This window comes from Peromyscus eremicus, chromosome 1 (genome assembly GCF_949786415.1).
Source record: "Peromyscus eremicus chromosome 1, PerEre_H2_v1, whole genome shotgun sequence".
Classification (NCBI taxonomy): Eukaryota; Metazoa; Chordata; class Mammalia; order Rodentia; family Cricetidae; genus Peromyscus; species Peromyscus eremicus.
The window spans coordinates 26,452,008-26,478,308 of record NC_081416.1 but is presented as its reverse complement, the minus strand read 5'-3'; the positions used below and the strand labels follow the sequence as shown (position 1 = coordinate 26,478,308).

Genomic DNA, 26,301 nt, shown 5'->3' with positions numbered 1-26,301 from the left:
ATGCAGATCTTCAGAGAAATTGAAAATTATTAAATTGAATATGGAAATACTAGATAACAAAAACAACCCTGAACAATAAGGAATGGCTGGATATATTACCACCTTAGATTTTAAATTATGCTATATAACTATGGTAGTAAAATCGCATAATAATAACATAAAAACAGACACATTGATCAGTAGAATAGAACTGAGGACCCACATATAAGCCACACTCTTTCAGTCTACTAATTTTTAACCAAGAGGCCAGCAATACACATGGGAGAAAATCTTCTACAAGTTGTGCTGATAAAACTGGATAGTTATGTATAGAAGAATGAAACCAGATCCTTATCTCTCACTCTGCCAAAATTCAACTCCAAATGGGTCAAAGATCTCAATGTGGGAACTGATATCTTGAATGTGATTGAGGGAGAAAGTAGGGGTAGTGTTGGACTCATTGGCGGAAAAGGACTTTCTGAACAGGACAAAGACAGGGCAGAGATTAAGACCAACAATTAATAAATGGGATCTCCTGAAACCAAAAAGCTTCTCTACAGCAAAGATACCAAAATTCAAGTGAAAATGCCTACAGAATAGGAAAAAAAATCTTTACAAGCTATGTATCTGACAGAGGGTTAGTATCTAGAATATACAAAGAACTCAAAAGATTAAATATCAAGAAAACAAACAACTCTATGTAAAATGGAGCATGAAACTAAACAGAGAGTTCTCAAGGGACTGCTGTAAGATAATGTTCTTGTACACTGGTTTAATAAAACACTGATTGGCCAGTAGTCAGGCAGGAAGTATAGGTGGGGCGAGCAGACGAGGAGAATGCTGGGAAGAGGTAAGTTGAGTCAGGAGTCACCAGCCAGATACAGAGGAAGCAAGATGACAAGGCAGAACTGAGAAAAGGTACCAAGTCATGTGACTAAACATAAATGAGAATTATGGGTTAATTTAAGTATATGAGCTAGTCAGTAATAAACCTGAGCAAATGTCCAAGCAGTTATAATTAATATAAGCTTCTGAGTGATTATTTTACAAGCGGACCATGAGACTGCGAGGGCCTAGTGGGACTGGAGAAAATGTCCAACTACAAAGGACAAAATGCAAATGGCTGAGAAACATTTTAAAAATGTTCAACAATGCCCCTAGTAAACACCACAGACTAATCAATAAAAGGTACAATGTCAGGAATGGGTTACCTCTCTTAGCATTGTTGGCAAATGAGGTCCCATAGAAACTAAAATATTACAAGATATTGCCAATATACTTGATTGTTCTCCAGAACCTGATGGTTAAGGCCCTGTTAATGAAGACTCCACATTCTTGAGTCATAGAGCATGAAGAAATTAAGGTGGTGCTCACTGGGAAACCTCATCCCTACTGGCTAATTTTCATGGTGCTTGAAAGTATTAGGCATGATACAAGAGGGAAAAAAACCAATCATCACTCTTACCCAACTGTGAACTATAATAACAACTGGCCTGGTGAAACATGCCTGCTGGTACAGTAGTGGCATGGACATCATGAGAGGAACCAGTAACTTTCTGATTGGATTTAAGGCCCACTCCAAAAGTTGAAACCCATATCTGAGCACCATTATTGGGGCCAAGAAACTATAAACTAGGCAGGTCACAGGCCTTAGGGGGAGGACCTATTAAAATAAAGTACTCAGCTAACTGGACATGGTATTAAGCACATTCCTAAGCAGTTACAGTTATACACATAGATTAGTGCAGTTCTTGACAATCATTAGAAAAGCTTTTCTTTGAAGTAGATAAAGATCAACACAGAGACCCACAACTGATCAAGGTGTAGAGAATAAGAGACTTTAGAATGTGCAGTCCTAAATGGGACATCTATGTTATACCCCGCCTACCTGAAGTTCAGGGATCATGGCGGAAGAGGGGGTGAAACATCTAGAGCCTTAGGTTGTAGATAAAGACTATGAAACATCATTTTCCAGACCCAACAGGGCCGTTGCACGTATGAGCAGCTGTGACAGTCTGCACAAGACCAGCACAGGCTTGGGCCAAACAAAATTCCAGCATGGAGAAGGAAAGGTGGGCATGAAGCCCTAGCCAAGGAGCTATTGGCAGTTGACAGCTGCTAGGGGAAGGAGAATCAGTTTTCTTTACAGGTGAAAATCCTAGTGCATAGACCACCCTCCAGTGAAGGCCACACATCCAAGAGTATAAACTGTACTTAACAGGTTTAAGAGAGAGAGAGAGAGAGAGAGAGAGAGAGAGAGAGAGAGAGAGAGAGAGAGAGAGAGAGAGAGAGAATACAAATTTGGATGGGTAGGGAAAGTGGGATGGACCTGGGAGGGATGGAGGAGGGGTGAATATGATCAAAATGCAAAATGAATTGAACAAAATTCTCAGAGAACTAATAAAAATGAGGGGAAATAAGAAATGCAAAATAAAAACATTTTAAGAAGAAACACAGTAAGTACAAGTTGGCCCTATAGAGAAACATGGGTGACACACCCTCCCTTCACCTCTGACAGGTCCTCCCTAGGACCTCTGCTGCAGTGTCCAGCAGAAGCCAGACTGTAGGTCAGTTTTCCAGAAGAGAAATGACTGGAGAAGGGTGGAGACTTGATGTGGAGATATGAACTAGGGCAGACTCTTTTCCATTTTACATTCTGGTATTTGATACTTTGTGGGGACACCCTGACCTAAAGACAGGCAAATCTAAAATTTGTAGGCAACTAGGAACAGCTGTGGACACACATATACACCAAGGTCAGCTCCCACCCTCTCAATATCAATATGATTCAAAAGGAGATAAATAAGATGTTTCTGCCAGCCAAGAACTTCATGCCCCTAAGTAAGTCGTGGCTACATTAGTAATTTGGTTTGTAATATTAAAATACATGATTCATCATGAGTAGATATTTTGCATCCCCTTCTCTGTGAAACTCAAGAGACATTTTTTCATCCCCATCTCTGTGAAACTCAATGATTAAGATATTAGGTTTAAAATAGACACTGTTGTGTCTAAATCCAACACAACAGTGTTAACACAATAGTGTTTGGTTCTAGGGCCCAAATTATCCTGGGTACGCTGATTAAACTCCCTAAGCCTTTCTTCATCTGTAAAATGGGAACATTAGAACTTACCATGTGGGGCTGTTATGAAGATTAAATAAGATGTTCATCAGGCAGCACAGGATTTGACTAGTAAACGCTAATGTTTATTATTAATCCCACACTGGGCATTTATTTAATAAGTAATTCTTGGAAGTCTGTTAATAACTGACCTGAGCTGCCTTCTTTTGCCTTCACTCTGGCTTTGGAAGCCTTTTTCACTTGACTTCTGGGGTTACCCAGAATGCTACAAACTGATCAGCAATTTATACTGGAGCAACACATTAAATGAATTTGTTTCAAGATTTATCACCTTAGACAAGATGAAATTAATAGCTTTCAGTGAGAAAACTGTTCATTTTGCAAGTACAAGTCTTTTGCATTGAAAAGAAAATATCTAAATAAAATATCAATCATCACATAATGCCATTTGAGAAATGTAATTTAGAAAAAGGAAACTTTGGCTTTTATCAAAAGGTTTTATTTTGGCTGATGTCTTTTATGGCTATATAATCCTATTTTTTAAAACTTGAGAGACTTTACTTTGATCTGTGGGTACACTGAGACGTCATGAGGATGGTCAAAAGGCACCATAATTGCAAAAGAGAATGTGAAAACACAAAGCAGTGATGATATGCTCAACACCAAGTTTTGAATAGCTAAATGGGAAGTGGGGAAGTCATATGTAAGGTACTGCTGGTGACAAGGAGGCAAGATTAAAAGATACCTAATTGATCTGATATATTTATTCTGTTTATCTGCATATATTTATTCTGTTCATCTGCATATATTTATTCTGTTTATCTGCATATATTTATTCACATTTCCAGAGTGGATGTTTGTGCCTGGCATTAGGCTTGAACTTACATAGATGAATTTTTTTGCCCCTGGGGGCACTGATCCTGTCATCAGAGTATCCAAGGTCTCCTAGAGAGACACACTCATACATAAACTTACCCATCTGGAGAGTATGATGGGCATTGTGCCATAATATGAACAAATCAATATGGGAACATGAATTCAGGAGACAGGAGAGTAAATTCATTAATTAGCTCTTGCAGAGTAACAAACCATTCTAAAATTGGTGGTTTCAACATCAGCTATTTATTCAGCTCACCATTTTGGTCCAGGCAGGTTTGATTCATCTTATCTGTTTATTTTATTACATGTCTCTGGTCAAGTGATAGATCTTCTGGTATCTGAATAATTTATGATAACTTCATTCATGAAATGGGCAACAGGCAGCCAAGTAAACGAGTTATACATCTCTTATCTGACCTAGGGTTCTTCCCAAGGTAACTGGCATCACAGGGTCCTCAAAGCAGCAACTAGAGAAATGAGCATCCTTTTCAAGTCAGATCACGTTTGTCAAAATCCTAATAGCCAAAACAGATTATAGGGCCAAGCCCAGAGCCCATATGAAAGGGCAAGAAAGTTCTACTTTTAAAGGGTTGTATGTACTGGGATGGAAGAAACTTAGGAGCATTTTCACAGCATATTACAAGCCTGTATACAAGTGAGACATCTGAGAAGAATATTCCAGTCTCCAAGAAATCTGTCAGAGTAGAAGCTATTCTCTGGAAGAATCAAGACTGGAGCTAGTGTGCATGGATAAAAATGTCTGAAGTTCAGCCAAGGTGTGGGAATGAACAGTGAGCAATGTGTTTAGGAAAGTTCTGGAGATAAAAATCAGGGTTCACCGTGTGATTTCCCATGTTGTGCAGGTATATTGGAAATATCTATGCTAGAGTGACTCCCGCCATATCACTCCCACTGTCAAGCTGTGCCTCTGAGGCTTAGAAACTCACCCAATAAGACTTCCAGAGATGTTCATATAATGAGCTATGCAGGTAAAACCCCATTACAATGATTGTCCTTACAGGAAGGCCTTGCTGACAAGAACATCCTGGGGATAAAATCAGCAGTGTCTTCATAAATCATATGAAGCAGAACTGTGCTTTCAAAGTCACAGACATATGCTGCTGGCAGCTATGCTGAAGGGAAGGAAACAGGCCCAGCAAGTCCAAACTGTGTCATCAATGGTGTGGCTTCCATGTCTCTTTTCACTTACCCCTGGCTACATGTTTTATGCTCAAGATTCAGGTAAATGGTCACTATCTGCTTCTTTGATTTGTTAACTTATTAATCCATTCATCCATTGAGCAAATGTATATCAAATACCTTCCAAATGCCAATAAGAGCTAGGAGAAAACAGACATGAAAAAACTCCCACTAAGGGTCTTACCATTTGATAAAGAGGAGACATAAATATAAAGCAACAGTCTCATATGGTGATGGCACAAAAAAAGAGCTTGCTGTACAAACTACACTCAGCCCAGAGACAGCATCCCAATAACCACTGTACTTTAGCTGAATCTCCAAGAATGTTTCAGAAATCAGCAGACACTGGGAGGGCTTTCCAGGCAGAGGAAATAGTTTGTACTGAGGCATGGAAGTAAGGGAAGGCATGGTTACACCCAGGAAGTATTACAGAGAGTAGACAAGAGCCAATTAAAATATGATGGTCCAACCATGAACCCTCCCTTCTCCAGGAGCAGAAACAGTTCCTGATTTGATGCAACCACATCTGACCTTGTCCATGGAACAGACTTTGGTCCCCACTTCTGACATGAGTAAGCAAGTTGTATAGTTTGAGGGACAGAATGAAATTTGTTAAAGCCTCATCAAGAACACATGTAGGCTTTTCATAAAGATAAATATGATTTATATATCCCCTTTAGAATGAAAGGAGAGTCAACAAGGACATCAGGGAATCCCCCCATTCAAACAACTCTCCAATTCTAGATGTCCTGACTGACTGGAGAACCTAAGTTCCTAGCGCAATGTTGAGCATTAGTGGATGTTTCATAAGAGTCAGACCATTGGCTAACCTCCTTACTGATATAATCTCATGAAACCACCATACTACTTTTATGGAGATATAGCTATAATTATAAATAATGAGGTTTAAAATTAAGGGATGACATGTGAAGTTACAGCTGGGGCATCAGTCAAGTTTGGAAGAGCCTGCAATCTACCCTCTCCTTTCTGTCTCAACAGACATCTTTGGCCTGAGACTCCAGGCTTGGGTCATGCTCATGACTCCAGGAACCTCAGTCTAAAGATCTCCCGTCTCTGAGTTTTCCTACCTGCAGCTTCTCTGTCTACAACCAGATTCATCAGACTTATTTATTCATTGAGGAATACATTTGCATCTCAACTGCTGTATGCGAGATTCAAGATATGAGACATGGCCTCAAGCCTAAAGTGTTCCTATTACAGTAGGATATTCCTAAAGTCACCCATCCATTCATTCACACTAAAATGACTAAGCACCTACTGTGTGCCCAGCACTCTGTAAGGCTTGGGATGTAGAAGCGAATAATGAACTTGAAGTTCTTGCCCATCCTAACGGAATTCAAGACATGCACATAAGCAATTTGCATCCGATATAGGGTTGGAATTTGGGTTCCTTGGTGAGTACCTGACAGCTAACCTTCTTGGAAGTGCGATTGCTACTTTAAATGTCCCACCACCATTGCTGTTCTACTTCTTTCCTCCATTCAAAGTCACCTCCATCCCCTGGACTTCCCTCTTACCACTTCCCTGAGACTACCCTTGTCAAGACCACCAGTGACTTCCAGATCAGCAAACTGATTACATTCCACCTTCACCAAAACACTCTCCCTTTAATTTCCTCTGTACAACCCAGGCATTTCTCATAGCTCACTGTCCGTCCTTCCTAAACTTTGCTGGCTCATTTTCTTCTCTTAACTTCGAATCACTTTATCTCCCAAAGGCTTGATACTGTGACCACTGGAATGCCTTTTCTTGTCTTCTCTCTCCCACTATTTCTTTTTTTTAAAAAAAATCATTACAGTGAAATCTGTCTCAGTTAAGTTTCTATTGTTATGAAATAGACCATAAGCAACTTGAGGAAAGGATTTATTTCATCACATAGCTTGTAGTCTATCATTCAGAGAAGTCAGGACAGGAGCTCAAGGTAGGAACCTGGGAACAGGAACTGGTGCAGAGGCCATGGAGGAGTGCTACTTGATGAATTGCTCCTCACAGCTTGCTCAGCCTGACTTCTTATAGCACTCAGGACAACGAGCCCATATGTGGTGTCTTGGTTGGGGTTTCTTTCTTTTTTTTTTTTTAATTTTGCAGTACAATTCAGTTTCTACTGCTGTGAAGAGATACCATGAAAACATTTAATTGGGTGGCTTAACAGTTTCAGAGGTTTAGTCTATTATCATCATGGTGGGACATGACAACATGCAGGCAGACATGGAGCTAGAGAAGAAACTGAGAGTAGAGAAGGAGCTATATCTTGATCCTGTAGGAAACAGGAAGTGATCTGAATCACTGGGAATGGCTTGAACATATAAGAGACCTCAAAGCCCATACCCACTGTGGTGATATTTTGTGTATGCTCTAACAAATAGAGCTTGCCTGAAGATCAGAGGGCAAAGCCAGTCACTAGTTAGCTTTAGAGACCAGGCAGTGGTGGCACACACCTTTAATCCCAACGCTTGGGTTCTCATGCCTTTGCTCCCAGTACCTGGGAGGCACACATGCCTTTAATCCCAGCCCTAGGGGGATTGAGACAGGAAGTGATATGGTTGGGCGCAGAAAAGGAATATAAAGCGGAGGAGACAGGAGCTCAGTCTTTTTCTGCTAAAGAGTTGGTAAAGTGAGAGGTGGTGACTATGGCTTGTTCCTTTATCTCTCTGATCTTTCAGCATTCACCCCTGGTATCTGGCTCTGGGTTTTTATTAAGACCAATTAGGATTCATGCTACACCCCACAGTGACACACTTCCTCCAATAGGCCACACCTACTCCAACAAAGCCACATCACCTAATAATAGTGTCACACCCTTTGAGGGCCATTCCCTTTCAAACCACCACATGTGACAATACTCACAGTGAACTGGGCCCTCCCACATCTATCATCAAAAAAAAAAAAAAAAAAAAATGAACCACAGGCTTGCCCACAGGTCAATCTGGTGGGGGCATTTTAAAACTAGCCAGAACAACACCCAAATTCATATCTCTACCCTTGACTTCTTTCTAGAATTGATACCAAATTTATCATTTAAAATACAACTCTTTCCTTTAACCACTGACTCTGCTACTCTCACATTACAGTCAACAGCATCACTGTCTCTTGGATTTCTTAAGCCAACAGCACAAGAGTGACGAATGAGCTTTCAGTCCATAAGCAAGGCCAACCACTGCATCTCAAAGACACATCTGGGATACCTCTACTTGTCTCCATTCTCGCCACCCTAAACCCATTTCAAACTACAACTGCCTCTTTCCTGAACCATTGCAGAAGCCTTTCAGTGGCCCTCCCAGTTTTTAGTCTTGTTCCCCTGTTAGTACCCATAAAGTAGCCACAATGAACTACTGGGACGGAAATCAAGCCTGCTAACCTATGCTCCAATGGCTACATCACACTTCAAAAAATTCACATTCTTTACCTGCCCTGAATCCTGAATATAATATCGGACTACTTTGATACTCTCATCTCCTCCAAGGTTTTACTTTGGGCCCTCCACCGCAATCACACTGGCCCAGGGCCTTCACAACAGTTGCTCTCTTTGACTGGAATGTTCTTCTTACTATACCCCTTACATTATTTATATCTCAGTGGATTTTTGTTTTGTTTTGTTTTCTAGTACATGCATGCGTGTGTGTTGAGGAAATTCCACATGTGGAGGTTAGAGGACAACTTGTGGGAGTCAGTTTTCTCCTTCCGCTATGTAGATCCAGGAATTCAGGTCACCAAGCTTGGGGAAAAGCCTCTTTATTAGTTGAACCATTTCACCACCCTTCGCATTACCTCCTTAGAAAGGTCTTCATGGTCACCCACTCTAATGTACTTCTCTATTTTAATTCTCCATGTCATACTTAGCCCTAATATATTGGTCTCTCTGTGTGTAAACTGTTTCTTGCCCATTTCATTTTATTAAAATATACAATCCCATAGTATAGTGTGTTTGTCTTGCTTAGGATATGGGAGAGTAAATGTGGTGATTATTTTATTTGTGCTCTAACAAATAAAGCTTGCCTGGGAATCAGAGGACAACACTAGCCACTATATTAAACATAGAGGTCAGGCAGTAGTAGCACAAGCCTTTAATCCTAGCATTCAGGAGGCAGAGATTCAGCCGGATCTCTGTGAGTTCAAGGCCACCTGGGAAGAGAACCAGGCATGGTAGTACATGCCTTTAATCCCAGCACTAGTTAACCATAGAGGTCTGGAGGTGTATACAGACAGACAGGAAGTGATAGAGCTGGGCAGAAAGAGGAAGTTATGTAGCTGGGCGGAGAGAGGAAGTAAGATGGCAGAACACAGAAAGGTATATAGGCATGAGCATACAGGAAATAGCTCTCTTGGGCTGAGAATTTCCTAGTGGTAAGAACTTGCATCCGGTTTGTTCTATTCCTCTGATCTTACAGCTTTCACCCCAATATCTGACTCTGAGCTTTTTTTTTATTAATAAGGCCGTTTAGCATAGCAATTCATGTTACAAGTAAACAATACAGATTAGAGAATCAATAAATGTTGAAGAAGTAAATAGATGAATCTCCTATAAATTCTATAATAATAAAGGGGTGTGTTAATGTTTCAATAGATATTTTAAAGACTTTAACTTTTGGAATTTAGAAAGAAAGCCAGTAGCATCATAGGAGCCTGTAGTACATAACATAGAAAACTGCCAAAAATGAAATCACAAGAAATCCATTCATGAGCAAGAAAGAATTTTAAGGACTTTTTCTGAGAACAGCAGAGACATTTTAAATCCAAGCATATAAAAATGCATTTCTCAAAATAAAATTCTGAAATATGTAGACAGTTGGACCATATTGACCACAGCTGGATTAGGGCATGCCCTGCAAGTCTCCCATGTTTCTGCCTAAATATTTATGGCTTCCTTTAGAGTATGGTTCTGCCTGATGTTTCAGATGACAGAAACATTCAGAAGGAAGACAGCTGTCTATCCAGATGTCTGTTGGAAAGTGGAAAGTATTAGAGTGTTCAGCAACACAGATCACCCCAGAATTTGAGTCAGAACAGAGGCCATGATGAAAACAAAAATAAAAATGGAAGAATGGGCAATAAGAATGTTCCCCCAAATAGAAGCACTATAGATGTCCCCAAAAGTCCACAGCTTCTCATCTTAAGACTGGCATCCCTAACTTCAACACACATCAAAAGAGTGACCCTTATCATACTTCTGACCTAGAGGGCAATCAATGCAGCAGTTCTTAAGAATTCTTCAGGCACAGAAAGCCTGTCTGAAAACAAATCACAGAGTAGCTGGTTTTTATTGATAGGAGAGCTAAAACATTCCAATTGTTTGCAACTAGAAGCTAAATGACTCATAACTCCTTCAAGAAAGGTCATACCACACAGGAATTAATGGTAATACAATATCTTTAACCGAACTTTTTCAAGCTCCAAAGTCTAACATGTGAATAAAATAATCCTGATACTCTCTGCTAGATAGCCCTGGAAGATGGGTGTGTGTCTTTATTCAGCTTTGCATCTTCAATATTTAAAGTGTCTAGGAAGCAAAGAAGAAAGATTTGCTTATCTCTAGTTTACTTATTCAATCTTTTAACTCTCCTTCCCTGCCCTCTGTGTCTGTGTGTGTCTCTCTCTCTCTGTCTCTCTCTCTGTCTCTCTGTCTCACTGTCTCTCTCTCTGTCTCTCTGTCTGTCTCTCTCTCTCTCTCTCACACACACACACACACACACACACACACACACACACACACACAAATCCCTACTCAAGTTCATCACTTACATTGTACCTTAAACCTGGGAAGGAGTGGGTCTGGTATCCCACAGTGATCTCATCTTAACCCTGCCCCAAAAGCTTGCATGGTAATCCAGTGAAGGACTCCCAGCTTATTAGAATAAGTGGGGCTCACTATTTTCTCCAGATTATACGCAGAAACTTTGACATGCAAATATCCTGAGCACCCAACACTACATGAGCCAGCCAGGAAAGGGAGTCCTGACGACAAAGGCACAGGTTATCTTATTAATTTTTATCCTACAAGTTTCAACTTACTAGGACTGTTCAATATTTTCTTAGAGATCCAATTCTTCTGTGCCCAGCAATAGACTCCCTGTTAAATAGAAATGCATACTTTAACACAATAATACTAACAATCACAATGGTTAACATATCAGCACTCAGTACGAACCAGGCCTGTGGTAAACGTTTATCCACATGCCACCCTGTCTATCAAAACCTACAAAGTGAAGCTTTAGTACTACCAGTTTTATAGGTAAGTATCTTGTACTTACCTCACAGAAGGGCAAGGGGTGTAGCTCAGACTATCATGCACAAGAGCCTAGATTAAATCCCTAGCATTGACAGCCCCCACCCACCAAAACACCAATGGCTTCAAATCCCAAGCCTCCATTCATTAGTTATGTGACCTTAGGAATGATTGCTAACCTCCTGAGCTTGATTTCTCTATCTTAAGAAAGAATCAACAAAAGCACCTTTACATGGGGCTCTAGAAAGGATTAAGCCAATGCAGCAGTACCTACTGTGTGTTAAAACTAATTTCAACCCCACAACTCTCACCTATAAACCTGACACCCCAAAAGTTCTGGTATCAGATCTTTCTCTTAAACTGGTTGTATCAGATTCCCTATGGCCACAAACTTAGCCCATAACAACAACATGAATTTATTATTCAATAGTTATTTGGGTCATAAGTGTGATACGCATCTTCCTTGGCTAATAGTGAGACATTAGAAGGCTGCAGTCCTTCCCAGACTCAAAAAGAACCCATTTCTCCCTCATCTTTTCTGATTTCTAGAAGTTACTCCCATCCTTGACTTGTTCATCCTATCTTCAAAGCTTAGCAGTGGTGGCTTGAGTCCTCGTCCCACAGAAGAGCACCACAACTGCTACACCACTGCATCGTCACCTTCTCTAACTCTCTTGCCCTCCTCTACCACATTTAAAGACCTTATGATTATATTGGGTACAACCAGACAATCCAAGAGAATTTCTCAACCTTAAAGTCAACTGGCTGGAAACCTTGATTCCACCTGCTACCTTCACCTCCCCTGATGCTTTTACTATATATACAAGGTCATATAGTTACAGGTTCCAGGAATTTGGATACAGGTGTACTTGGGAAAGCCAATTTTTTTCCTACTAAGTTGGTATTAAGCTTATGTGGCAGTAAAACATGATGTGAACTGATATTACTAATTTTTAGTCTTTAGTTTTTTAAAGAAGTGCAAACATACCCAGAAAAAAAAAAAAAACATTTTGGCATTTACATGAGTATCTCAATATAATCAAGATGACACATAATTAACTGTCATGGCAGATATATATATATATATATATATATATATATATATATATATATACACACACACACACATTCACTGAACTGCATTTCTAAACTCCAAAAAAAATTAGAACTCTGAAATACATAATGCCAGCTCAAAGGATTTCAGATATAAAATTAAGGAATTATGCTAATATTATAATTACAGTTGTTATTAATATCTTTATACTCTTATCTGAATGGGAAGAGAAAATGCTCTGTGGTTGACAGAGTTAACAGATCACGTTCACAATGCCAATGACAAAGGACCTGTGGAAGGCTCAACAGATCTAATGTCAAAGCACACACACATACAAAAGACCTAATGTCAAAGCACACACACATACACCCCCTTGCAATTGCTCCTTTCTCTCTGTGTATCCCTAGGAAAAAAATATTTACCAACTGTGGTTAAATAATGTGCTTCTCTTTCTCACCTTGGAGGGCTTTGAGTTCAGTATAAAAGTAATCATAATCATTAAAGGGATTAAATAAAAAGAATCATGTAAATCTGTCATTGGGCCTGGTATACAGTACACACCTAATAAATGGTATTTCTACTCCCAGCTGCTCTACCCAGGCACTGCCTTCATACCTAACACCTATGACTTTCTTTGTGAGATTCATGAGCTTAATTGAAAATGTGTTGATTCACTGAAAGAAAAGGCTTTGGAATTTTCATTTAATTTTGTTCGCATTTTTATCCTCATCTACAGCAATGATGGTAAAAGCCACCCCTGGCTTTCAGCCGCTAAGGCTTTCACATTACTGGCAACTTGTTAATGTCTGTGTTCCACAGGTGCAGAGAGCCATAAGTGACTCACCAGCTTACAATGCCTTGGGGGGAACCATTCCTTGGCTTTATCACTGCCTACTCCTTGCTTCTGTTCTCACTATGCAATCTCTTTCGTCCTAATTTGCTTTCCCAAGTAAACTCCACCTTCAACAAGAGGAATGTTCTGTAGAAGTTGGAGAACAAGAAGTTAGGCCCAGATATGTGGACTCAGGAATCTAAGACATCATTCCTTCCTTCTTCCCTCCCACCTTCCCTTTTCCCTTCAGTCAACCCACAAAGGCAACTGAACACTTACTGCTGCTGGGAACTAGAAATGCAATTTCTAGCTAGATAAGCCCAGATCCTGCCATGTAGACTGTACAGATGAGCCCATGAATCATGAAGTCATTACAGTCAATTTTCTCAAAACTTTAATTACAAATTGAAGTGACTGCAAGTAGGAAAAAGTGCAGAGTGATCTGAGACTATTTATGTCTGGGGATTCCAGGAATGCTTCTAAACACATTACCCAGTAGGCAATGGCTATAATGATGTAAAAGAACCAAATAAGCTTTGCATTCTTGCTATATGCAATGTGCATGGGTTTCCACAGCATTCTCACCTACAGAATAGTCTTAAAAGTAGTCATATATGTCATGTTCCCTTTTGATCAGAAGAGACACTCAATGTCAGATACTCAATAAATACACTTGCCAGGATGCTAGGAAGATTCAGTGATATAAATGGTTACTGTTAGATATCTATAAAGCTAAGTAACATAAGAAATACTCATGGCCGGGCGGTGGTGGTGCATGCCTTTAATCCCAGCACTCGGGAGGCAGAGCCAGGTGGATCTCTGTGAGTTCAAGGCCAGCCTGGGCTACCAAGTGAGTTCCAGGAAAGGCACAAAGCTACACTGAGAAACCCTGTCTCGAAAAACAAAAAAAAACAAAAAAAAAACAAACAAACAAAAAAAAAAACTCATGAATGGTAGATTATATCTGAAATATTTACATAAGAGAATGACACATCTACACTGAGGTTCGAGGAAATGTGGAAACATTTGTAGGAAGGACAATCAAGTTGGGGAAGAAATTGGTAGTTAGATGTAGTGGTTCTGATTGACTTGAACCATGTAATAAGTAGCACAGTAGCCATTGCTAATCAGTAGGAAGTTAAGGACTCCAGCAGTCCTTATTCTGGAAGCTGAGAAACCCTTCCTTCATACTCCTCCTCCTTCTGAAGCACAGTCCTTGACCAAAATGACCAAACCTCTAGTCACCAGGTTCCTATTCTAGGCAACAAGAAAGGAGAAAGAACAAAATAAAAAGGAGGGTTATGCTAATTGTTTTAAGGCATGCAAACAGAAAGCTGAAACATTAATAGCTCTATTAACATCTCTTGGACCAAATAGGGTAATATGACCACACCTAGCTGCAAGAGAAGCGAGGAAACAGTCTTTATTATAGGAAGCCTTAGCCTGAGGGGGGCGGGTATTTCCATACCTAAAGATGAAGGAGAGGATGGAGACTGGGGTGAGCAACTGCAGAATCAGCAACAAGGGGCAACGTCTTATTGACTTGGGTTTCTTCCTTGACATCCCTTCACTTGGAAGGCCTCTCTGCTCTTCTCTCTGAACTCACTCAAATGCTGTTATAGCCTCCATTCATGAGTGCTTTTCCTTTCCCTGGGATACTTTCTGGTATTTTCATCACCAATCTAATTCTACATTTCTATTGTGATCTAAGACAAGATTTACCCCCACCATTGGCCCATATCCCAACATCTATTATATTTCACAAATATGCTTTTTCTATTTTCTGTTTTATATTTGTTTATAAATAATTATTTATAAATTTATAAAACATATAAATATAATACATTCATATTTATATAAAACATAATGTATATTATACATTTATATATAAATATAAATATATATTGCTTTAATTGGTTTGAACATAGTTCCATCTCTGTAAACTGTATATCCTTAGACAAGTCACCTGTGCCCTCTGAACCTTTGGTTCCTCTAACAGTACATGGAGGTAAGAACAATCACTTCATAATGCTGCAGGAAGGATGAGAGAAGATTTGGTGTGTGGAAGTGGTTTATGAACAAAAAAAGCAACACTGTTAGTTAACATAAGAAGAAAATTCAAGTTGCTTGTGGGAAGTGTTTCCTCCCAAAAGAACAAGGGATTCTGTTTCTTCTCTCTAATCTTTCCTTAGCAAAGCTAGAAGATTCCAACAATTCTTAAAATGTATGTACAAGCCGCAAATTAATATAGAGTTGAGAAAGAAGGACTTCCTTCAAAGAGAAAGACGATCTGGAGAGGCCAGAATGCCCCTGCACTGCTGATAACAGCAGATCTAAGGCCAACAGCCGATCTCAGATCATCGAAGGCAATGAGTCATAGAACCTGGCAGGGAAGCAAGACTTCAGCCAGACACCAGTGGGAACTAAACACTGTGGCTCTTGGAAAAGCACCAGATGACTTCCTGTAACTGTGAACAACCCAAAGACGACCCCTGCCCCCACATAGGGAGCGAAAGACCAGGGACTGCTGACAGTTCTTAGAGACAATACTGCGTCTGCTCAGATTAATCAAACATCTCAAAGAGAGCCCAGTGCACTTCACAAGTTGGCCTCAAATAAATACTTTTGTTTCTTTTGCTACAAAATGACCTGTTTTGTGCTAGGAAATGCCTAAAGTGTGTATGGATGCTTTAACAATAATTTTAAACTCCAATTGCAACTCCAGTCCAGAAAGCGAGTAAGTATTGCAGTACCCACAGAAGCATGTCACCTGGATTACACTCTCTTTCCCACCTAGAAATGATAATTATTCTTGTCCTCCTTAGCCACATTCCCTCCTTATTTAAGTCACCAATAATACACATCCCTACACAATAGTGTCTATTAATTACTTTTCTTGTGCACGGAATCACATATAATTATTTCTTTGTACTTTCTTTCTTCTGGTCAACATTATGTATGTGACCTTAGAGTATTCATTGTTAAAATGATATGACATCTAAAATTTGATTTAATCAGTGCTGTGTGTAAGCTCTCTAAGTGGATCTGATTCATAGTCAATTTATTCAACTATCTCTATATACCACAATTTATTTACTCATTCTATTGACACATATGTGTATTATTCATCTCAAGCTCAGGAGTTTTAAATTGATGAGTACTATAAACATTTTTATAGAATGCTTTTAATAGGCAAGAGTCTCTCTTATATACACTTTTAGTAAAGTAACAAAGGCATAGTGTATATGTGTCCTCAGTAACACATGAAAACGGTAAAACATGTTAAATGGTTCATCAGTTTACAGTTCCACTGCTAACATAGGACAGCTCTCTTTATTCCTCATTCTTGCCAACATTTAGTATTTTTTCAGATATTTCATTTATTGCTCATCTGGAGGATTAGACATTTTTAAGCTTTCTAACTTAAGATCAAAGTTAACTACAATACAACATGGTAGTCCATGCCTGTAACCTCAGCACTTAGGGGAGGCCAAGGTATGTAAATTACCAGTTCAATGGCAGACTAGACTGCATTACAAGATCCTACCTCAAAAATAAATAAGTAGAACAAAAAACAAACCACCCATTAACTAGCAGAACTTCAAATATGAACTCAGCTTCACAAACACAGTCAAGCATTGCTTCTCCTCAGAGACTGGAGGTACAATCCAAGGGGTGCACTGTCAGCCAGTTTCGTCTTTATGGAAACACATTATTTGACCAAATTAAGATGGCCATGTAGTGATTTCAAAGAAAATAGCCTCCGAGTGGAGTGGCACTATTAGTGGCCTTGTTGGAGTAGGTGTGGCCTTGCTGGAGGAAGTGTATCACTGTGGAGGCGGGCTTTGAGATCTCATATACACAAAAGATATAATCCAGTGACTCAGACCACTTCCTGTTGCCTGTTTATCAAGATGTAGCCAGCACCATGTCTTCATACACGCTGCCGGATCCCACCATGATGAAAATGGACTAAACCTCTGAAAATGTAAGCCATCCCAATTAAATGTTTTTCCTTTATAAGAATTGTTGTGGTCATGGTGTCTCTTCACAGCAATAGAAACATTAACTAAGGCAGGCTATAACAACACTAGGTGATATAATTTTACGAGACTAAAATTGCATATGTAGTCCATCACTGATTGAAATGTTGTGATGGGGAGCTGGAGAGATGGCTCAAGGATTAAGGGCATTGGCTGCTCTTCCAGAAGAGCTGGGTTCAATTCCAACTACCCACATGGTAGTTCCTAAGTGTCTGTAACTCCAGTCCCAGATGATCCGACACACACATGGTGTACAGTCACACATGTAGGCAGCGCACCCATTCATATAACATCTTTAAATGTTGTTATGCAGAATATGACAATATTATTTAATGGTTTTTCTTGGAGTAGGGCTGATACAGGAAAATCATTTGGTATCATAGAAAAGAAAACAAAACAAAAAAATCAATATAACCAGAATGTAGAGAGCAAAACATAATATTTTACAAGATGTGGAGGAGCAAGACAGGAACAAATCAAGGTCCTTGTAAATATGCTAAAAGGGTTTTAATTTCATCCCAAGTGAAATGAAAAGCCAATGATGGGTTTTAAACAAGAAATTTACATGATGCTATTTCTATATTTGTATGTTTAAACTATTTCAGGCACACATTCACTTCTAGCTGTAATGAGATTTTCAGATGTTTCAGACCAATGTTTCCACTTAAAGCAACTATAAAAAGCATGATACAATACAAAGTGCACACACACACCTTCTTGTAGGTATCGCAGAACTGTTGAAACACTAGGACTTCGGGACTGAACGCGCTACAGAGACAGGAAGGTAGGCTAAAAGCCCCCTGAGTCATCAGCCAAAACTGGGTCAGGCCTAAAGGGCTGAGGATCCAGGAAAGAGCCTAAACACAAAACTGCTTCTAAGAGTCAAAAACTCCAGAAGAGCTTTTGGCAATCTTCTGGGACCAGAGAGACAAAAATTAGAGACTTGAGAGGCCAAGAACCCAGTGAGAAGGGAGGACCAGAAAACCAGGCAAGTACTGACCTGGCATCCCACTCAAGACACTGGCTGAATTCTGGAACAGAGAGCAGGAGGCCAAGAAGTGTGAAGCTCCCATACCGAAAGTTTTCAGTGGGAGTCTTGACAGCCTCACAGTTCTCAAGAGACTAAAATATAAGTAAGTCAGAGGGAGATGTCACTGAGAACACCCAAATCTCCGAGCCGAAATCCCAGGAAGGCTACATCCTAGAAAGGGGTGTCTGCCAGCGACAGCACTTCATCAGTAAAGTACGACTTAGGGGGACAGCTGGCGATGGCTCACCTTCATTGTCAACTTGATTGGATTTAAAATCACCATGGAAACATTTCCTGGTTGTCTCAAGAAGGTGTTTCCAGAAAAGTTTAACTGAAAAGGAAAGATCCCCTATATGGAGTCAGCATCATCTCATGGGCTAAGATGCTGGATATAATAACAACAACAACAATAATAATAATAATAATAATAATAATAATAATGGAGCGGGTAAGCTGAGCACCAGCATTCTGTCTTTCCTGACTGAGAACATAATGTGACCAGCTGTGTCATGATATTGTGAGCATGATTTTCACACTACAGGAAACTCTATCCCCTCAAACAACAGCCATTCTCAGGGATTGGGAGATGGCTCAGGCAGAAAACTACCAAACAAGTGCAAGGAGCCGAGTTCGGACCCCTAGCACCCAGGTGTGGCAGCATGTGTCTGTAATCCCAGTGCTCAGGCAGCAGAGACCACTGAATCTCTCAGGCTGGCTGGCCAGTATAGCCAGGTGGGTGAGCTCCAAGTTTAATGAGAGAACTTGTCTCAGAATAAAAGAGTTCTCCTTTAAATTGCTTTTCTTCCGGTGTTTGGGCACAGCAACGAGAAGCAGACCTAACAAAGAATGTTGGGAGCAGGAGTGCCACTGTTGTGATAGATCTGACGATGTAGTTCCTAGGCATGAAGAACCAGTCTGCAGGGGAGAATGGAAGAGTCTGGAGCTTCAAGCTAAAGACGCCCTCGCATGCTGTAAATGGAGCTCAGTGGGCCATTCTAGTAAGAGTCTAGAAGACCAGAATGCCAAGAGAACTGTGGAAAGTAGACATCTCGGTTCACAAGGTTTCAGAGTGAAACAAGAATTCTACCAGGACCTACGCTTAGAGGCCATTCATGTTATGTTCCTGCAAAGAACCTGACGCCGTTCTGCCTGTCCTGAGACCTTGAATGAGGATGGGTTTTTACACAATCGACTAATTTGTCTGGTAGCAGAAATTTCAAGACCGGATAGCCAACAGAGACACGACTGTCACTTACTGCTCTTACCCAGGTCTATAGTGAGCGAACAAGTGAAGCAGGAAGACGACACGGAAAACGCAGCTTGCTGAAGAAAGGCCTGAGAGAGCTTAAAGCTGTGAAGAGAGAGGGTGCCGAGAAATAGGCTGTGATTGTTGAAGTGATTAGCGACACCGTTAAGGGAAAACTCTCACCTGCAGAAAAGTGCTCTGGGGTAAGACCCCATCATCCACTGAAGGCTCCAGGTTATAATAATGTAAATACATTTAAAAGATCAGAGACTGGACAGAGAATGCTGGTGAAGGGATTCTCTGCTCCAAAATGAGCAATTAGGGAATTGTTTTCCCAGGGTCAGCCTCAAAGGTGTACAGGAGCTGCTGCAGTTATAGTCCACGGGTCCCGGGCTACATCTCGAGAGGCACTGTCTTATACGTGGTATTGATTTTTCAGGCATGAAAGATACAAGAGGGAACGGGGTCACGAGGACTTTCACTAAGGTTCCAGAGAGCAAATGAGGCCGGGCAATGTGTAGCAAAGTTGGATTTCCCCCCAAGAAAGCCTAGGAGACCATTTTATAAAGCTGGGAAGGTGAGGCTTATGTTGAAATGGAGACTCCAAAGGTTTAGAGATGCCAGGAACATAGGACATCCACCAAGGAAAGATAAAAATCACAGAGGAGAACTGATCCCCTCTCCCCTGACCAATGAAAGAGTCAGCATGTGCTGTCTGCGGCACAACTGGAGGAGCAGAGTTGCCTAGGGCTGTTGGTGCCCAGGTGATTCCATCATGAGTCCCAGATGGCAGATACGAAACTGAAGGGCTTGGTGTTTGCCCTGAATGGTTTTGGTTTTGTTCTGGCCTGGCCATTTCTTACTATCCTCCCAGTCCTGCTGGCATGTGAATGTTTAGTCCCTGCCTGTGTGCACTGAAGGCACAGACAGTTTGTTGTTGTTGTTATTGCTGTTGTTCATGGGCAATCATAGTTAAGATGTTCCTTTGAGTTTCAGAATAGACTTTCTGAACAGTGTTGGAACTGTTAAGTCTACAAAGACATTTAGAGATGAATGTAATGTATTTTGCATTAAGATGGAAATTAGACTTTGGGAGCCAGGAGTGGAATGTTATGATTTAAGTGATATAGTTGGATGTTGAATTAGAAAGACGTATTTGATGGTTATCTTCAATGTCAACTTGATTGAATTTAGCATCACCTCTGGGCATGTCTGTAAGAATGTTTCCAGAAGGTTTTAACTGAAAAGGGAAGACCCACCATCAATGTGGGCAATACTATATCATGAGGTAGTGTCCTAGAATGAATTACAAAGAGAAAGGAATAAGACGATTATCCATCTTTCTCTTCTTCCTGACTGTGAAAACAATGTGAACTATCGTTTTATGTCCTGGCACCATCCTTCCCCACAATGACGGTCCACACCCTCAAACTATAAGTCAAAACAAGCCTATTCTACTTTAAGTTGCTTATCAGATATTTTGTCACAATAATAAGAAAAGTAATACAGAGCCCATCCCTTAACTGAATTAAAATAATCAACCCCTCAATATGTCTGCTTTGCATCTATTTGAATGACATGTCACCTGCAGTGTCAGGCAGTTAACTGCTTCGTTCCCAGCTGATGGCACTGTTTGGGGAGGCTTAGGAGGTGTGGCTTTCCTGGAGGAAGTGTGTCACTGGAGGTGGGCTTTGAGAATTTAAAGTCTCTCATCATTCCAGGTTTGCTGTCTCTGCTTCTTGTTTGTGGTTCAGGATATGAGACCTCAGCTTGCCGCTCCAGCTGCCATGCCTGCCTGCTGCCACACTTCCATCATGGTGATGGCCTCTTACCCCTCTGGAACCACAGGCCCAAATAAACTCTTCCTTCTATAAGTTGCCTTGGTCATGGTGTTTTATCACAGCAAAGTGACTTGATGAGCAATCAACATTCAGAGCAGCTTTATACATAATAGCACAAACTAGAAACTTAAATTATATATGTATATATATATATATATATATATATATATAACAAGTGATTATATCATTGTACATTGACATACAACTCATAAATAAAAATAAATGAATAGCTAATTGGTTAAAACTGTAGATGAATCTTACGTACAGTATGATAAGCATAAGAAGGGGGATTCAAAGGAGTGAATGCCAAAGCTGAACATGGTAGCACACGCCTATAATCTCAGCACTAGGGAAGCTGAGGCAGGAGGATTGTGCAAGCTAGAGCTACATAATCACACCTTGTCACAAACAAACAAACAAAAAGAGCATATGCTATACAGTTCCAGTTCTACCTTTTTAAAAGTTCTAAGTCAAGCAAAACTATGTTATGACGCCCAAAGTCAGGACATTGGATTCTTTATGAAAATTACAAAACAATTTACTCTTCATTCATTCTCTCTTGAGCACCTAATAGAGGTTACATTGGTATTGTTGTTGTTGTTGTTGTTTTGTTTGTTTGTTTGTTTTGTTTTGTTTTTCGAGACAGGGTTTCTCTGTGTAGCTTTGCGCCTTTTCCTGGAACTCACTTGGTAGCCCAGGCTGGCCTTGAACTCACAGAGATCCGCCTAGCTCTGCCTCCCGAGTGCTGGGATTAAAGGCGTGCGCCACCACCGCCCAGCTTAGAGGTTACATTGTACTTTGTGAAGAACGAGAGGAGGGGAGTGAGGTTGACACTGTTATATTTTTTTATACTGTTGACTATAAAGATATGCTGTTAGTTACCAAGCTCTGTACTTAGAATGTACACTGTTCTATATGTATTTCAAAATGTAAGTTTTAAAATGCATTTCAGGTATATGAAAAGCTATACGAATAATAATAAGATTGCGTCTATGTCTGACACATTTAAAAAATTCTCAATATAGTTGACGTGTGCTGATTCCTGATGGTACCCACCCAAGATAATCTTTCTCCTGAACTGGATACCCATTAAGCCTCTGCACTAGTTTATATTTCTATTTCTTATATAAGTTCCAAAAACAACAAATAAAGTTTATTTCAAGTGTTTTAAAACTCCGTCTATTCGGTAATTTGAACCTGGGTGTGGTGGCACAAATCCAAGCATTTGGGGAACAGAAACAGGGAGGTCAAGAGTTCAAGGCCACTCTGGAGTTCCACAGCAAGTCTGGAGCTACTCTTATCTATACAACTTTATAAAGAAAGCTTGCTACAAAAGGCCTGAGGGAGCTTTGTAGGATGACGACGAAACTGTACCTTTCCTGTGCCATGGATCACATGGGTTGGACAAGACATTTAAGATCTATGCATTAGCCAATTGTCATTTCATAGCTGTAATTCAACATCTGGAAAGCCGAGGCAGGAAGATTGTGAGTTCGAGTCCAGCCTGAGCTACATGGGAAGACTTCGTTTCAAAAGAAAAAAAGAAAAAGAATGTGTATTTTATTATGCTTAGCTTTATCTTAACTATGGGCTGTTTTTTTTTTTTTTTTCAAAGATTAAAATGTTCCTTCCCTACAGTCTCTCTCACTCTCGGGAGTTTTTTAGCACTTTTTATTAATAAATCTATGTTCACTCTAATAATAATAATAATAGAACATTCTAGATTCTTCTTAGGAAATGGATGGGGGTGGGCAAAATGAAACTAGAGAGTCAAGTTCCAACACTGCAGTAGATCTGGTAATATCGAACTCACATACCGAACAGTAAAGAAGGAAATACAGTTGTGGGCACAGTTCTTTGAGCTTAGCCATGAAGTGGTATAAAATTTTCGTTTTATCTAAAAAATAATGCAAATCTAAAATTCTGCTTAGATGGGAATTCACCAATAGGTCAATTCTTAGAGGAATAAAAAGATAAAATATATGCCTATATTGCCATAACTCGTAACAATCACAAGGATATAGTTAATGAAAAGCTGAGATCTTGCCAGGAAGAATTAACTCGTACGCTATATTCAGGACACCCTGCTGGCACCACACTGCATGTGCATGCGGAGTGAAGGATGCCTTTAGCCCAAGTAGAGGAATCACAGTGTGAGCTCAGCAGAACCTGCATGTGCCCACTGCAACAGAAGCACTGGCTGACAGGTTAGCACGATGTGCTGCTTCTCATTTTCCAGTTACAAGATGAAGACAGGCTTCCAGAGCCGTCACGTGCAGCATAACTTGGGATTTGTTTTATTACACTAAGGTCCACTGACAAGGACTCTAATCGTGGAAGAACTGAGTTTTGGTTGGCTGAGCAGTCGGTGCCTGTGCATGTCACTCATGGATACACTTATTATGTATATCGAGTGCACTCTCCGAATTCCTGTTGTCACAGCCAGACTGTAAATGCATATGTTTTTTTTGTCATTTTTAACTGCAGTAATTCAGAACTTCAGCTGCCAAGTCTGTTGCCAATATTCTCACACAGGCAGTTCATGCTCCATTCTTAAAATAATCCCTTGTTTGCTGTCAGAGGCTCCTGTCATGACATAAAATGGCAGGATCATTTTTTTAAAAATCTAAATCACTACCTAAATACAACTACAGTGTGTTTTTTTTTTTCTTGACAAGCATTCCCTTTCCTACGGTTCCCTTTATTTAGTAATTATAAACTCTGGTCAAGCAGCAAAATGGAAGAACATTTCAAACACAACAAACCACGCACAGCAATGTTTTCAAGGAGGAAATCTCAGCTACATGCCAGTGCATCCTCTGAGGCACAGTCATTTTAAATGCAGAGGCATCAATTATTGTCCCCATGCTGAAAGATCTACACATTTAGAGGTTCTGCGGGTCCACTAAGAAAACAAGCAACTATTTCTCTGTATCATTAAACACCACAGGGTATAGTCCTGTGCTGGGTTGAAATCACCAGCAGAATCCTAGTGTGGGTATTGAGGTTTAATATTTTCAGTTACAAATGAAACAGAATTGTTCTGTACTCAAAGAGTATTGAAAACATACTTCAAGTTGTCGTTTGCATACATCTAAGGCCAAAGAGCAGCTCAGTCTCAAAATTCTACATTCTTAGAGTCTGAAGAAACTCCAAGGATTCTCCTACTCTACACCCAAAGCAGCATTGTTTTCCCTTTCCCCAGCATCTCTGATAGATGGTCAACCTCTGCTTCAATGCTCCACTGGGGGAGTTCTCCAGATAATATTCCTAGATTCCCAAGGAATATGACGAAAGACTAGAACCAACCTTTGAGACAGGAGTAAGGCTCCAGTCGGTAAGCTTGCAGGAAACTGGCAGCATGGCCAAACCCTGAAACCAGACTTTCACGAGAACAAAACTCAGAATTGGCATTTGTAAGAGCGCAGCGTTTAAGAACCCAATGTTAGGGCCCTTCAAAGGCCTTTCTTCACTGTCCAGAGTAGCTCCTAAAACCTGGGCAGCACAGTGCCTTTTTCCTCCCGACTGATTTCTTCAAGAGAGAAATTATTTGATGGGTGACAGCAATGGTTTGTCGAGCTATAGAGCATCAAACCAATTTCTTTTTTAAAAAAAAAAAAAAGAAAAAGAAAGAAAAGAAAAGAAAGAAACAGCAAAGGGACCCCCTGGTGGAATTCCTAGTGCTTTAAAAACTCTGGTCTTAGAATCATCACTACACTAAACCAGAAACATTTCAAGGTTTCTTTTAAAGGTGTGCTTAGCCTGTGCTTGAAGTTGCCTGGTTGGTGTAGGGGAATGGGTGTGGGGTTGTATTTTAAGCTCAGCCCTTCATCCCGCGGTGAAGTCTGGCTTGATCCTCCCAGGAAAGGCTGGCGCGGGCTCAGCGCTCAGCACATCCCCAGCGGAGCCTGGGACGGAGCCGCCTGGCCCTTACCTGTCGATGCTGATCACACACAGGGTCATGATCGAGGCCGTGCAGCACATGACGTCCATGGCGATGAAGACGTTGCAAAAGAAGTGGCCAAAGATCCACTTGCCCCCGATGAGGTCGGTGACGCTAACGAAAGGCATGACCGCCACGGCCACCGAGAGGTCAGCCAGCGCCAGGGACACAATCAGGTAGTTGGAGGGCTGGCGGAGCTTCTTGACGAAGCACACCGAGATCACCACCAGGCAGTTGCCCGCGATCGTCAGCAGCGTGATGAGCGTCAGGATGGAGCCGATCACAACTTTCTCGACTCTGCCGTAGTTGATCTGCTCCCCGCAGCCGGAGACATTGTCCGGGGGCGCGTCCCAGGTGGGCGCGGGGCTGGCCGTCACCTCCGGGATGCCGCTCAGCAGGTGCGGCATCCAGGAGCTCACCACCGGGTGGGCGCCACCGTCGGGGCTCAGGTCCTGCAGCCCGCGCCCTACCTCCGGCAGGATGAGCGAGCGGAGGTGGCCGTAGAGGTCGGGGCGGCCGCTGCTGTTAACGTCCATCATCGTGCCGAGCGCCGCTGCCCATGGAGCCGGCGCCCCAGCCAAGCGCTCCGGCTGCCGGCCCCGGGGCTGGATTCACCTTGCCCGCTCGGCTCCGCGCGGCCCAGGCATGGGGGCCGGCGCTGGCCACTGGGGGGCGCCCGGCTCGGCCTCGCGACCCCGCACGTCCCAGGGTCCCCCAGCCGCTGCGGGGTGACGCGTGGGCGAGGACTCCCCGCGGGAGGCGCCAGCAGTCCCCGACGGGCGCGCGGGAGGCGCGGGGTGGTGGACCCGGGCCGGGCCAGGCTGGCCACACCGCAGCCCCGCAGCGGCGAGCGCCGGGGCCGGCCGAGAGCGCCCGGCGACCGCGGCCGAAGTTGCGGAGTGCGCCCCGCCCCTCGCGCCCGCCGCC

At 41.5% G+C, this 26,301-nt stretch overlaps 1 protein-coding gene across 1 annotated transcript in view; it reads right to left on the bottom strand.

Annotated features, from left to right (window-relative positions):
- The window catches only part of Htr7 (5-hydroxytryptamine receptor 7), a 66,661-nt gene extending 40,748 nt beyond the window's left edge, over positions 1-25,913 (bottom strand). Inside the window, exon 1 of the mRNA XM_059247135.1 lies at positions 25,366-25,913. Coding sequence (XP_059103118.1) covers positions 25,366-25,913 — 548 coding nt within the window. The remainder of the gene's footprint in view (positions 1-25,365) is intronic.
- Positions 25,914-26,301: the final 388 nt, after the last annotated feature.